The sequence below is a fragment of the Aethalodelphis obliquidens genome, unplaced genomic scaffold, assembly GCF_003676395.1.
Source record: "Aethalodelphis obliquidens isolate GAN/ISIS:26980383/991018 unplaced genomic scaffold, ASM367639v1 scaffold10, whole genome shotgun sequence".
In the NCBI taxonomy this organism is placed as follows: domain Eukaryota; kingdom Metazoa; phylum Chordata; class Mammalia; order Artiodactyla; family Delphinidae; genus Aethalodelphis; species Aethalodelphis obliquidens.
Genome location: NW_020837954.1, coordinates 42563161 through 42577482, shown reverse-complemented (window position 1 = coordinate 42577482; position 14322 = coordinate 42563161). Strand labels below are relative to the sequence as shown.

Genomic DNA, 14322 nt, shown 5'->3' with positions numbered 1-14322 from the left:
TACCAGGCCCTCATTCCTCGTAGGGACTCTGGGCTAGAGGGGAAGCCCCCAGAGGAAAATGGACGTCAGATTTCTAGGCCTCTAAAATTCCTGACTACAACAACCTTGTCTGACATGACCATGTCTGTGAAAAAAAAGACTTTTTTAAAGATCCCTCCATTTCTCCTCTCACTTTCTCTATTCTCAGGAGTGAGGCATTCTCACATCTGGAGGTCCAAGCTTTAGACTCCATAGATTTGAGCTTCAGACTCAAGATTTGGGGCTCTCTTGGAAACTTTAGTTTGATCTCCTGCACAAAGGGGGCTATCATATGCCAGCCTCCTGCCCAGGGATGGATGAAGGATCAACTGGTTAGTATTAACCAAGTGCTTTGAGCAATTCAGAAAAGAGATACTCTCTTTAAAAAAAAAAAAAAGAGCACTATAATAATCCTTTCCATTGGAATAGACTTTTATTACTTACCCAGAACTTTTACATATATTATCTCACCTAATCCTATCGTTCACACTCTTAATTATTCCTGCAGGGCCAGGGTCTGGTATTACTGGTTAACAGAATTTCTGTTACTGAAACCGACTGCCAAGTTTCTCAAGTGCCTGACAAATTGTCACTGAGACGGACTGCAAAGCTAAGAACCACAGCGTGGAGAATGGGTTCCTCTGCTGAAAGCCTCTCTCGAGAAACTCGAGACACTGGGACTCCCTGGAGGTCCAGTGGTTAAGACTCCATGCTTCCCCTGCAGGGGACACAGTTTTGATCTCTGGTGGAGGAACTAAGGTCCCCACACGCCACGTGGCCAAACTGGAGACACATCTCTGCCGGAAGGCACAGCGGTTCTCTGCACCCTGAACACATCAAATCACAGAGAGTCCTCACCGCAACAGCTCCAGTCACTGCGGCCTGACCCCAGCTGAGGGGTCCTGGATACACGCGCATGCCCGTGGCCAGCTGCTCCTCTCTCCTCCCTTCCTGAGCATTAGGAACTTCCCCGTGGAATTCCTGACGCAGAGGTCCACATGGGGACCCTGTGCAGTGCATCAGACTGGCTGCAATAAGCCATCCTTGTCAGGCACGCCCCCCACGGGTTGGCTGGGCTGAGGTAAGAGGATGAAGGGCCTGTCCTGAGTGACGCCCTGGAGGGGCAGCCTCACTGAGCCAGTCACTTCCTGTTCCCACAGGCAAACAGGAGCCCATTCTTCTCATCCCCATCTTCTCCACAACTTGTACCAAAATCAACACTTTCTGCCAGCCCTCCTTATTTCCCTGTTTAGACTCATTCAACCCTTAATCCATTAACTGGTGTTTGCTTTTTTCTTTAACCCTTTGATCTTTCACATCAAGCTTGTTCCTCCTCCACGCCCCCTACCCCTCCACAGCTCTGAAAGCCAGCTAGGAAGGGCACCTACCTGCCTCCACCAGCATCTTACCCCCTGGGAGCTTCCCCCAAACTGGGCTTCTGGTGATGTTCAGCCCCATCTCTGAACTCTGAGGCTAAGGACAGACTTCATTTTTCTTTTCTGAAACCCCAGCTTCCAAACATACTCCACCAGGGACATCGCTGGTGGCACAGTGGTTAAGAATCTGCCCGCCAATGCAGGGGACACAGCTTTGAGCCCTGGACCCGGAAGATCCCACATGCGGCAGAGCAACTAAGCCTGTGCACCACAACTACTGAGCCTGCACTCGAGAGCCCGCGAGCCACAACTACTGAAGCCCGTGTGCCTAGAGCCCGTGCACCGTATGGAGGAGTAGTCCCCGCTCGCTGGAACTAGAGAAAGCCCGCGTGCAGCCACGAAGACCCAATGCAGCCGAAAATAAATAAATTAATAAATTAAAAAACAACAACAACAAAAAAACATACTCCACCAAAGTAGAAGAGACCACTCATTTATCCAGCAGGGTAAGAGGAAAACCAGTTTAGAGAACAGAGCATATTGGACTTCCAAAGTTTCAACAGAAGTGACACTGCAAGTTCCAAAGGAAGGAAGAGCCAAGGTGAGCACAGCAGACGCGAAGCTAACTCTCTCCCTCTCCTCCCTCCAGACTGCCCCCAACGTGCTGGCTGAGGTGACACAGAGTAACATAACGACGGTAACACCACAACCCTATACGTTAAGTATGTTATCCCAATCTCACACCTATGAAAACTGAGGGACACTGAGAAACTTGCTCAAAATTAGACAACATGTTAGTGGCAGAATTAGGATTCAAACCAGCCTGCTTGGTCCAAGAGACTGCATTTTTTTTTTTTTTTTTTTTTTGGTGGTACGCGGGCCTCTCACTGCTGTGGCCTCTCCCGTTGCGGAGCACAGGCTCCGGACACACAGGCTCAGTGGCCATGGCTCATGGGCCCAGCCGCTCCGCGGCATGTGGGATCTTCCCGGACCGGGGCACAAACCCGTGTCCCCTGCATCGGCAGGCGGACTCTCAACCACTGCGCCACCAGGGAAGCCCCAAGACTGCATTCTTAACCTTACTATGTCATCTTGTCCCCCTACTTGCCTCCAGGTCTCGGTGTACACTCCTCTCCCTCAGAGAGGCCTTCTACGACCACCCCTATCTGAATCAGGAGCCCTGCCCATGTGTATCCCAGTGCAGCAATGACTTCCCTGATCACAGCAAGTATCTCACAGACTGGAGCTGGCACAGTCGCAGCACTCAGCAGGCGCTCAGCAAATAACTGTGGATAAATCAGAGTCTGAACCATCCCGTCTGCATCCCTCCTGGTATAAAGTACTGTTCCTGGCTGCAACCGCCCACCTCTCACAGGCTGACTGTGAGGACCAACTAGATGTGATAACTTCCAACAAGAGCCAGTCCAGTACTTGGCCCCAGGAAGCCCTTCACGGCATCACCCATCTCCTGCTGTCCTCCCTGCCCGCCTTATATCAACACACATTTGCTAAACGAGCTGATGCCGCTTATGAAAACACCAAACCCAATCTGTCCCAGAGCAGCCCTGGTCATTAGGGTTTGGAACAAGTCCATATAGGGCTTGTGTGTCATGATCTGCAGAACTAAGAGTTCAGGTTCCCCAAAGCTAAGTCTTAACGAGCTGCCCAATCCCTTCAAATAATCAAAGACAGTTAAGATTCTAGGAGTTGGAATCCCGTTCATAGGAAAAACTCTCTGACATCCTCCCAAGAGAAAGGACTGAGACCAAAGAGCTCCTGAGAATTCCATTCAGCAAATACACACATAGCCTACTCTCCTTCCTGCAGACCCTATTAATTCTAGTGGTAAGGGGATGGGTGGTGTCTCAGAGAAGGTAACTTTGAACTTGATCTTAAAGGATGAAGTGAAGTACAGGAGGGAGGGGAGGCTGGGATTCCAGCCACAGGAATCTAGCCACTCAAAGAACAGCGTGAGGATAGGCTTGACTGTGCTAGTGTTCAGGGAAGGGGAATGAGGAGTCCCCTTAGCCTTGACTTTAGGGACAGAGGTAGAGGGAGCTGTGGGTGGGGAAGGGAAGCCACACCCATGCAAGCTGCCTTTCCCCCCCTCCAATGCCAGTATATTTTTAGAGCCAGCACAGTTCTCACATGCATTCCTCCACATGACTTCATTCCCCGTAGGTAATGAAAGCCTTCCTTTCCTCCCTCTTCATCACCTAAAGGGACCCACGCTGGGTTCAAAGATCCTCACTCGGGCTGAAAGTCGGCGCACTCTGTGATAAACTCTTCTGGGCAGCCGGCCCAGTCCCACTCCCTTCCTCTCAGAAGAGCCCCACCACCTGCATCCCCTGAGGCATGAAGACACTTTCACATCCTCCTCCACTCCCAAGAAGGCTGTGGACAGAATCTCACGGGGAACCACAGATCAGGCTGCTGCCGCTCGCAGGGCCGCGGACTCGTCCTGCTTATCCTCATGCACAGGACAGGCCATGACCCTGCACAGTCCTGCCAGGAGTGACCCTCCTCTGGGATGATCACTGGCCTGGTTATAACAAAGTACAAAGGACTGGCTCTGCCCTCAACGAGCTTATATGCAAACACTTAAAAAACCAAGAACAAAGAACACGAACTAAGATCAAGTGGCTCGTGTACAGAAGACTCAAAGATCAGAGACTGACGGGGTCTACTGTGTGACAGGTAGAAAGCAGAGGGCCACACAACCTACTGATGTCACCACCTAACTTCCTGGACCATTAATTAGCAATTCGGGGCGACCGTGCATGGTTTTCAGGAGCCCGAGTGGGGCTGCACTGACTCAAGACACCACTGGGTCCTCTGCAATCTGGCCTCCAAAGTAATGAGACCAACCGGGAAGCAGAAACATCCAAGGCTTCTCTCCGGTCGGCCCCCGTACCTTGCTGTGCCAAGATCAGTGCTCGGCAAATACTGACAGGTGACTCCCCACGCCCACTCAGTCCTTGTCTGGTGTGTGACAATCCCAGCGACATTCTCTTGTGCCTCCCACCATTGCCAGAGTCAACAAGGCTGAGCTGTCAGTACTCCAGCCAGTGACAATAAACACACAGGTCCCGCCCTCTCCCAGGGAGACATGTGTCTACTGCACGTGAAGAACTGATCATCGGGCCCATTGTATTTCATAAAGTGTCACTAGTTACTCAGAATAACAAAGGCTAGAGCAGAATTATTTTATAATCCTGAGGGAGTACTTGGCCATAACTTCCTGAAACACATTTCCCCTCCTTGGTCGAAACACCTAAAATACTTTTGTGAATTTGAAAAGAAAAAACGCTTTGCAAAGAATAAACCTTGATGAGGATCTGTTTGTGTTCCCTGCACTACTTCCCAGAATTTTGAATGATTAAACAGTTGTACTTTTAAAAGATTTGGCTACTGGCAAAGCTAACAAGTTAAAGAAGTTAAGCAAGGGGAAAACCTTGTCTCTGGGGAAGCAAGTGAATCTAGGAAGGAAAAGGCTTCTAACAAGAAGAAATGCTGTCAAATATAGCTAGCAGGAGGAGGCCAAAGGACTACCAAAATGGAGAGACGAGAAGAGAGCTCTTAATTTTCAATTCTAATGTTGTATTCTCACGGATGTGTTTAGGAATTCTTTAAAATGTAATCCTTCCATCATACATCACCGTGCTGATGAAATGAAATACCTCTTTAAAAGAACAGACCCTTGGCATCCTCAAATTTTTAAGATTTCAAAAAAACTCTGAAAGTTCCTAACAAATAGTAGCTTCGAGAAATCCCAGCTCTGAGATGCCAACAAGACAGCCTCACGGAAGGGAAGGGTTGGCTGTGAGATGGCCTAGCTGACCCCTCAGCACAAATAGCGCAAAGGGCCACGGCCCCTCTTTTCTGCATGGCTTCATGCGTGAGATGCCAACATGTGGCATTTGAGAATTAGGAACCTGTGAACTATGAAGAACTCATGCAGTACGTGTCTAACTCTGCTCAGGATGTACTGAACTGAATCCAAGAGAATCCAAGACACACGGAAGAAACAAGGAGCTCCTTCCAACCCGAGCTAATCAGCTTTGGTGTCGTAAGTGTAGACTGGTATCAACTGGTGCTAGAATCTGGTCTTCAAACCTAGGAATTACTTCTTTGTATGCCAGTCAATGTCCTAAGTGCTTTATATATACTATCTTATTTAATCCTCACAACAGTGTATTAATAAGTAAGATTATCTAGTGTCTTCCCTGTTCTAGGGAACATCGACAATGATGTCTGGAAGATTATCCAAGGTAATACAGGCAGCTAGGCGTAGAGGCAGTGTTCACCCTCATCTTCCAGTGAATTCAGAGTTCACGCTTCAGGTTGGCTGAAGGTGCACTGGGTGAACAGGGCTGGGAGAAACCAGCGGCCAGCGCCCCCCTCAGTCACACCACACCATGGCAAAGTTGTCTCTAAACACTGCTGTCCCTCCGGGCCCCAGAGCTAAACACGAGGCGGGCCAAGGTCACTCCTGATCTGGCCCCAGTCCAGGCAGCCAGCTACACCAGTACCAGCCACCTGGGATGGGAGGGCTGCTCACATCCTCGCAGGCTCATGCTGCTGGGGTGACGCAGAAGAAAGGAACCTCCAGTGGGTAAGAGGTGGTCAAAGAATTCATCTGAAAACATACCTAGAATAATTAAAGACTCTGAGCACTAACCCTAGTTGGTTTTTTTTGTTTTGTTTTGTTTTTGCGGTACGCGGGCCTCTCACTGTTGTGGCCTCTCCCGTTGCGGAGCACAGGCTCCGGACGCGCAGGCTCAGCGGCCATGGCTCACGGGCCCAGCCGCTCCGCGGCATGTGGGATCTTCCCGGGACCGGGGCACGAACCCGTGTCCCCTGCATCGGCAGGCGGACTCTCAACCACTGCGCCACCAGGGAAGCCCTTTTCTTTTGTTCTTTTTAAGCACCCTGTGACCCCCTTTTGTGGAAAGAGTTGGGCAGGTAAGGATAACCTCTAAGCTTGCAGTTAAGGATAGGGTAGTGGGGCACCTCTGTTTGGTAGGTGGAATCTGTGTCTAATGAGGGCTTTCACCCAGATGAGAGCCACTGAGGTGTTTGGTCTGGTGGACTCCTGTCTTCTTTTGTTCGAAAGTTACAGTGCAAAGCTCGTACCATGCGTTGGCAATGGTCTAAACATGGCACAACAATCAGCCTGCAGAGGGTAATTTCTCAATGTCTTTTCATGACGCCAGGGTTCAGCAAGCTCTGTAATGACCCATCCAGCCTCCTACCACAATCTCCAGTCTTTTTATAGTCACAGGTAATTATACCATGGAGAGATTACATCACGACGCCAGCAGCTGACAGGAAGATGCTCTGCGGATGTTTTGGGAACTACAGCCGCATTTAGCAAACAATTCGCTGTGGTCCCTATTGTTCCTTTCCAAGAATAGAACTGCCTTGGCAAACCTTGTGCCTAAACTAGGACCCAAACCACCAAGGGCCACTGTAGATAAGAACAGAAACAACCACAGAGGTAAATATGGTAACCCAGAGATGACTCCTGCATCCTATATCCAGGGAAGAAAACAGATGGTGCCTCTCTTCCTCTGTCAAAGTTACCCTCTGAAGGGTGATCTGAGTGCTCCAACCGAGCAACACAAGAAACAGGTCTCAGAGAAGCCTGCCACTCAGCACAGGTAGTACAGTTCTCAGCAGAGCACGGGCAACACAGTCAGACATACTGCACGCAAATCCAAGCCCGCTTCCCCACCTACGACTCAGTGTCTCTGACCAAGTTACCTAACTTCACTCTGCCTCGTTTTCTCACTTGTCAAACAGTTACATGACCATGTAGCTCACAGGCACTCTGAGAACTTCACACGTGACGACACAGAGCCCGACACACAAGTGATGCTCACAGGCATCGTTTCCCTACCTGTTCACTTTTCCCAGTTCAGTGTATGTTACCTCTGACTCCAGGTCCCTTCAGAGACCGTGAGGTGAGCCAGGCCACCTGCCAACATCTCTCTCTGCCACCGCAGTGCTAACGGCTGAAGCCGTATCATCCCCTGAGAGCCTAGCTCTCCACATCTTCCATCTTCAGTGAGCACTAAGTGCCTGGCTTTCTCCCTCTGCCACACGGAAATGCAAATGGCTGCCTTCCCTGCTTAGGTGCTTGTGTGATGTTTAACATGGCCGCTGAGTGTGTGGCAACATCTTAAAGGAAAAAAAAAATCAGAAACAAGTAAAATACTAAGTATTTTTTCAATAAATATGCTCAGAACAGGGAGAGAATGGAAATTAAAAGCTTTTTACATGAGCTAGGTTGAGACCATCAAACTATGCAAACATGGAAGGCAAAAGGGATTCCGGAAGTAATCAATCCTTCCTCAACTGGTCAAGTTTGACACCTCCTCCCAACCCCTCATCCCCAACCCAAAAAGTGACTCTGCATCTCCAGTTTCGTTTTTTAAAGACAGCAGAGGACGTCATCCACAGGAAGTCTCTTGCCCAACATGACTCCACAGGAGGTCAAACACCGTCTCTGCTGCTGTTATTTAGGAATTACGCTGAGCATTTTTGTGTCAAGGGCCTTCCAATCATTTTTATTACACAACACCAACCTAACATCCTTAAGCATCTTGCTTCTGTTTTACAGGGCACACAGAGAGGGCAAGTGATTCACCTCAGGCCACACACACAGCAACTTTCTTAAGGTCACAGGTAAAGAGATCTGTGACCTTAAGATCTCTTAAGGAGAGAGATCTGGGAGAGGCTGCTACACAGTTGGGATCCTAATTCCTCCCTAGTCCAAGAAAAGCAAGCTGGGTAGCTCGAGCACAGATCTTATTTTTAAATCTGGTCTTCCCCTGCAGGCTGTGACCAGGTGTGAAGAGTAAGATATGCTTCCTTTTGCCACCCTGAAAAAGGGAACTTTATCAGTAACTCTCTCCATCTCTGCTATAGGCATGACCAAGGGGCAAGCTGAACCCAATGCCTCCGTAACCACTTCTCTGTTATAACTCCAAATCTCCAGCTGCAGATAAGAGGAACCAGGATGGAAAACTGAACTTTGAACATGACATATGTAACTTTTCCCAGAACTCTCAGGTGCCTCTTCAGACGTGATTCTTTTTTCTAAACCTGAGCAATTATGGCCAAGACTAGAGGCGCCTGTGGGACTTATGACCAGAGACTGTGCAGGCCAACGCCTCACCGAGGGTGCCCACCAACCTCTGTCCCGTGGGATTCTCACCGTCGCGAATGTGCCGAGACACACGAGCATATCGACTAGAGCTCACTGGGTAACGAGCGCCTCATTTAAAAAGGCCTCTGGAATGGGTATTCAGGGGAAGCTACAGGAGCAGGTAAGAAATGCAGGAAAAGGAAGAGGAGACCTTGCCTGACCTGAATTGCCTTTCCTCGACTTCAGAGTATCTGAGAGCCTTGGTTTCTTGGCAAGCTTGCTTGGCACGCTGCTCAGGGCAGGCACAGCCGTACAGGTGTGCTCTGGGTTTCAGGCCAAGGTGTGGGTACCTCCTTCCCCCAGAAGCCACTCCAGAGAGAGGGAAAAACATCGTAACTTGGTGCACTGGATCGAAGTAATGATGAAACCCCTTCCCCTGCCTGCACTCTGCTCTGTGCCAGTACGTTTGTTTTATGGAGAGTAAAAAAGACTGGGCAGAGGGAGTGGGGTGGCAGGGGAGGAAGGATTCTTTGCAGATGGGGGAGGGAAAGAAAACAACAGAGCCAACTTTCCCATCCTGGTCTGAGCCCACACTACAGTTATATTTTTCCGTACTGGAAAATAATCATCCCTTTATTCAGCCAGTCTGGAAGCATCGATCCCTGATAATTGATTTCAGACCTTGAATGGAAAGTTGGGAAGGTGTGGGTAGCTGGAAAATGGGGTGGGGAATGGGAGGAGGAAGGGGGGAAGCCCATAAAAGAGAGAGTGGCGGTGTACAGGGGATGGCTTAATGGAGCTAAAGAGGCGGAAGGCATCAGACACTGGAGGCAGATGCTCTGCCCTCATACTGCCATGTAACATACCAGGACCGCTTCCCCAGCAGAGCCCTAGAAGAGCATGGTGGTGGTAGCGCACCAGGCACTAGGCGAGGTTCTGGTCCAGGCACTGCCGTGAGCTGCCCTAAGGCCCTGGGCCGGCGCACAGCCTCTGAGGTCCCTCCTAGCTCTGCCCAGTCAGTCCTTCCTTCCTTCCTACGCTGACAGCCACTCCATTCACAGGCATTCCTACTGAGCGCCGTCTGTTCTGGGCTGGGGGTAGGGTGGCAAACCTCTGCTATAAAGGGTCAAACACTTTAACGCGCACAGATTTTAGGCTTTGGGGGCCACGTGGCCTGTCAATTACTCAACTCTGCCATCTAGCACAGGTGAGGGAACTGAGGCTTACAGAAGTAGAGACTCGCTCTCGGTCACAGAGCCAGCAAGTAGCAGGACTGGGCTCTGAAAACAGGCAGTGGATTCCAAAGCCGGCACCCGTACCTGCACACTGCACCCTGAACCCTACACCTCCGTCCCACCCGTGACTACAGCCGGGGGAGGGGAGTGGTCACGTCATCCCCGCAGGCTCCTACACCCCCGCCCCCCGCCGGCTCACTAGGCACCTCAGCCACCAGTCCCACGCCCTCAACTGGCTCCCTGCTGTACCAACAGAACAGAAGCCCCCACTCTCTGCTCCCCTGCTAACGGCTCCACAGAGAATCCCTTCTCCCAGCCTTCAGGAGAAACAATGGTATTGAGTCTTCTCCCTCCCACACACAGGAGGCAGGCTGGGGCTCACCTGAGGCAAGTCCGTCTCCAAGGAGGGCGCTAAGAATCACCAGCAGAAGGAACACGCCATGTCCCGCGGAGGCCGCGGCAAACAATGAGGTGCTCTTTGGTGCTATCCTGCCATGGCACATCTTTCATCCGTCCAAGTTATTTTAAAAAGAAAAAATTTAAAAGCCAGAAGTAAGAACACTGAAGTCAGCCCTGGGTAGATTCACCTACAAAAAACAAACCAAAAACAAGGACATAAGTGAAAACTTTAGCCATAAGTTAGTTACAATAGGCACTTTACGGTAAGGAAGCCATAATCACATACAAAGTTGAAAGAATTCTAGCAACTGAATCCCTACTGCCAGGAGAAGAGACAAGCACATAAGCGGCTTTCCAACTCCTCCCTGGGGAAATGCCAAGGCCCGAAGCAAGCTGCCATTGGCGTCAGCATCCGGGCATCAGATCCTTGCGACGGGACAAGGAGACAAGCGCCGGCTCACCTGGAGATCTGTCAGGCTCAGCAGAGCTTTCAGAAACTGCTGTGGCTCTGCCCTGCTGCCTGCCTTGGAGGCTCGAGCAAAGAGGAGGAGATAGATGGCTGTTGACTCAGAGCTGCTACACCAGAGTCTGGCTTTGCCTTTGCCACCGGACTCAGAGCAAGTTCAACTAACCGAAAAGAAAAAAGAAAAGAAAAGAAAAAAAAAATACAGAACACATGTCTTAAAGGGAGAAATACACCGCCTAGAGAGAAGGAATGCAGCAGCGGGAGCCAAGGGCCTGGGGCTTGGCTGGATGAGCCCCTGAGGACCTGGCTCTGACTCCACAGCCACGAATCTCAAAAACGGACTAATTAATCAAGGCTCACCCAACACACCTGTGACCCCAGAGCCCACATTTGTTGGCTACACTTGACAATGATTGAGCGGAGAACGGGCTGTAACTCTTAATTACCCCACCATCCACTCTAGCTCAAAGACGTAAGAAGAATAGGAACCGGTATCTTAAAAAAATAATAATAAAATCAGGGATTAAGACTTTTCAGGATTTTTTTCTACTTGCCTTCAGGGAAGCAGAAGGGTTGATGATACATTATGATATAGGCCTATTATATTTTAGTTAACCCATGGGATTTCATTTATCCTAGTTTATAACAGGTATTCCAAATAATGTTACACTTCCTTTTTAAATTCCATATACACCTCCTTCTCCAACAAGGCTTTATGTAAATAGATAAAGAAGCCTGCCATCTACAACCCTAATAAAGGATGCCGCTGAGGGATAACACCCAGGCCTGACTTTAATCCATGTATGAAGCCTTGACTCAAGCCTATGCACCCCTTCTGAAGAGAGTTACTTCAAACAGCAGTATGAATTGTCTCAGGCCAAAGGAAAAGCAGCTATGAGGGTCTTCAATGAGAATGAGCCAGGGGCTCAAGAACGGAGCTAGCCACCGGCTCTTTATCCACTACCCCCAAGTAGTTAGCAGTCCTCTGTCCCCAGCTTTTACCCAGATTCCAACTTGAGCCTTTATGGCTGTAGAACAGGGATGGTTCATGGAGAGGTCCAGGGGTGGAGTCTGTGACTGACCCAAAACAGTACACAACACCATGTGTAAATGTGTGGAATGTGTAAACAGTTTTGTGGCTAAGAATGGTAGAGTCAGAATGCCAGAATTCAAATCTATTTCCTTTATTATGACCTTGTGGCCAAATTACTCTCTTAGCCTCAGTTTTCTCATCTGTAAAATGGAGACAGTAACGATACCATCATCTTCACAGGGTTGATGTAAGGAGTAGGATCAAAGTGCTTAACACAGTGCCTGGCACTTAGCAAGTCCTCAGTAAACACCAGCGGCTGTTGCTATCGTAATTATTAATAAGATCTGAGCGTCGAGGACCTTGGAGGTCATCAGGCTTCACCTCCTCTTTTGACAGATGCCAAAACCAAGGTCCAAAAAGTTAAAGGATATGCCCTGGGCCACCAGCCAGTCAGCAATGGGTCCTTGGTGCTGCCCTTGTACATGCAGCCACAGCAGGTAACCCTACCAGGCAGTCATCATCCCCTCAAGGCGAGAACCAATGGATCATCAAGGATGACACCTGCCCGTGCCACATCACAGCACGTGCACAACAAATACTTCTGCAGTGAATGGATGAGGCTGGATCAGGGTGAGGCGTAGTGTTCCGTGCCCGCCTGGAGGAATGAGGAAAGATTACCCACAGGAGGGGATGCTAAACAGATTGCTAAAGGATGTGTCTACTGGAAAAGGAAACGGAGACACCAAGTCCAAGTGGCTCAGAGCAATGGAACCCAGCACTCCCGGCAGATGCTAGAGGCAGGGGCTGGGCTAAGTTTAAACTTTATCCTGAAGACCACGTGAAGCTTACGAGGATTATAAACAGGGAAGTTACAACACCAAATTCATTTAGGAAGATCACTCTGGCAAGGATTTTAGAGGACTGGCGTGGTGGGGGGCTTACCAAGTGGTAAAGAATCTTACGTTTCGTATTTTATAATTAATATAGAGCTCTTTGGAGAACTGTGTGACAATATATGTCCCCAAAATGCACACATTCTCTGACCTATCAATTCTACTTCTATCATCTGTCCTGAGAAATCACGTGTGCAATGATATATATGCAGGATATTCAGTGCATTATTTTTACTGGCACAAGACTGAAGGGTTACTAGTTAAATAAGTTGTCATACACCCACATAATAGAATACCACGCAGTGGTTTAAAAAGAACTGGGCAGTTCAGTCTGTACTAATATGGAATGACTTCCAAAATTAGTATGTGAAGAAAACTATGTGTGTGTATGCATGTATTTTTAAAGGACACACACATACACACACACACCCCTGTATGCACTGGAAGTCTCTCTCTGGAATTGATGCGCAAGAAACTGGTAGCTACCAAGTGCTGTCAGCGAGGGAATCTAGTGGTTAACAGAGAAGGAAGCTCATTTTTCACTGTATGTATCCCCTTTTCATCTTCTTGAGTGTGGTACTTTGTGTATGCATTACCTATTCAGACAGATAAAATACAGAATAAAATTAATGTAGCAAGGCATTCCTGTAAGCCACCTGTCTCCTCCCTCAACGAACTGACTGACACTCCAATAAACCTGATTGCTCTCTCTGCCAGGAATACAGTCAAGTTTCAGGGCTCAGCACAAGCGTCATCTCCTGGAGGAACTCTTCTGACATGTCACGCCCACCTCCAGTAGAACTAACCCCCTCCTTACTCCCAAAGTGCCCTGAGCACCCTACTCTGACTGTACCTCTATCAAGTTATTATATCTGTTTATCTGTCTCACCTCACTAGGCTCAAAGTTCCTTGAAGGCAGGGACTGTGAATTACTCAACTTGGAATCTTCATAAGTCAGCACAGGGCCTGGCACCTGACAGGCAGGCAGCAAATGTCTGCCTAACTCATGAACACTGTGGGGGAGGAGCCAGTATGGGACTGGAGAGAAGATGCACACAAATGAGCCCATGTTCTGTTTTGTCTTCTAGAAACAGCCGGTTCCTCCCTTACTGTTTAAGCAGTTACCTGGGCCAAGGGACCGATTCCACCATGAAGCCTAAGACCTGATCAAGTGCAAAACAAATGGGGTGATGGAAAAAGGGGCTCTGCAAAGAGAAGAGAAAAGATGAACAGAGGAGAGTCAAGGAATGTTTATATGCTAGGCTGAGCCAAGGGTCAGTGCTTCAGAAATAATACAATAATACAGAGAAAAGTGAATCCCCACAGCCCCAGGATATCACCCCAAATGGGAAAACCCAGCTACTATGAAGAAAGGGTCACACGACATCTAATCATTTTCAGAAAGAATCCACTTAGAACACAGAATTTTAAAAAACAAAATAAAGCCTGCCCTTGAATCATGGCTTTAGACCAAGTGAAAAGAAGAACACTTAGAACAAATGAAGACTAAGTATTCATTATTACCCTTAGAGAAACACATAGACGAAAACGTAGTTAAAAAAAAAAAAAAGAATTCATTTCGCTTCAGTATTCCGCTGGTGTGTTAGTGACCACTTCCCGATTTAAAAAAATTATAATTTAGAGATAAAGTAAAATGGTGGATGTCAGGGGCTAAGGGGAGGGGGGAATGGGGAGTTATTGTTTAATGCGTATAGAGTTTCAGTTTTGCCAGATGAAAAGAGTTACGCA

At 48.7% G+C, this 14322-nt stretch overlaps 1 protein-coding gene across 4 annotated transcripts in view; it reads right to left on the bottom strand.

Moving 5' to 3' along the window:
- SUSD6 (sushi domain containing 6) overlaps window positions 1-14322 on the bottom strand; it is a 93909-nt gene that overhangs the window by 40569 nt on the left and 39018 nt on the right. For 3 of the 4 annotated variants that reach the window (XM_027111618.1, XM_027111617.1, XM_027111620.1), the window contains one exon: window positions 10165-10369. In XM_027111618.1, the coding sequence (XP_026967419.1) occupies window positions 10165-10285 (121 nt within the window). In that variant the 5' untranslated portion in view covers window positions 10286-10369. Of the gene's footprint in view, window positions 1-10164; window positions 10370-10642; window positions 10809-14322 lie in introns of those variants that run through there. The other variant, XM_027111619.1, reaches the window with a different exon arrangement.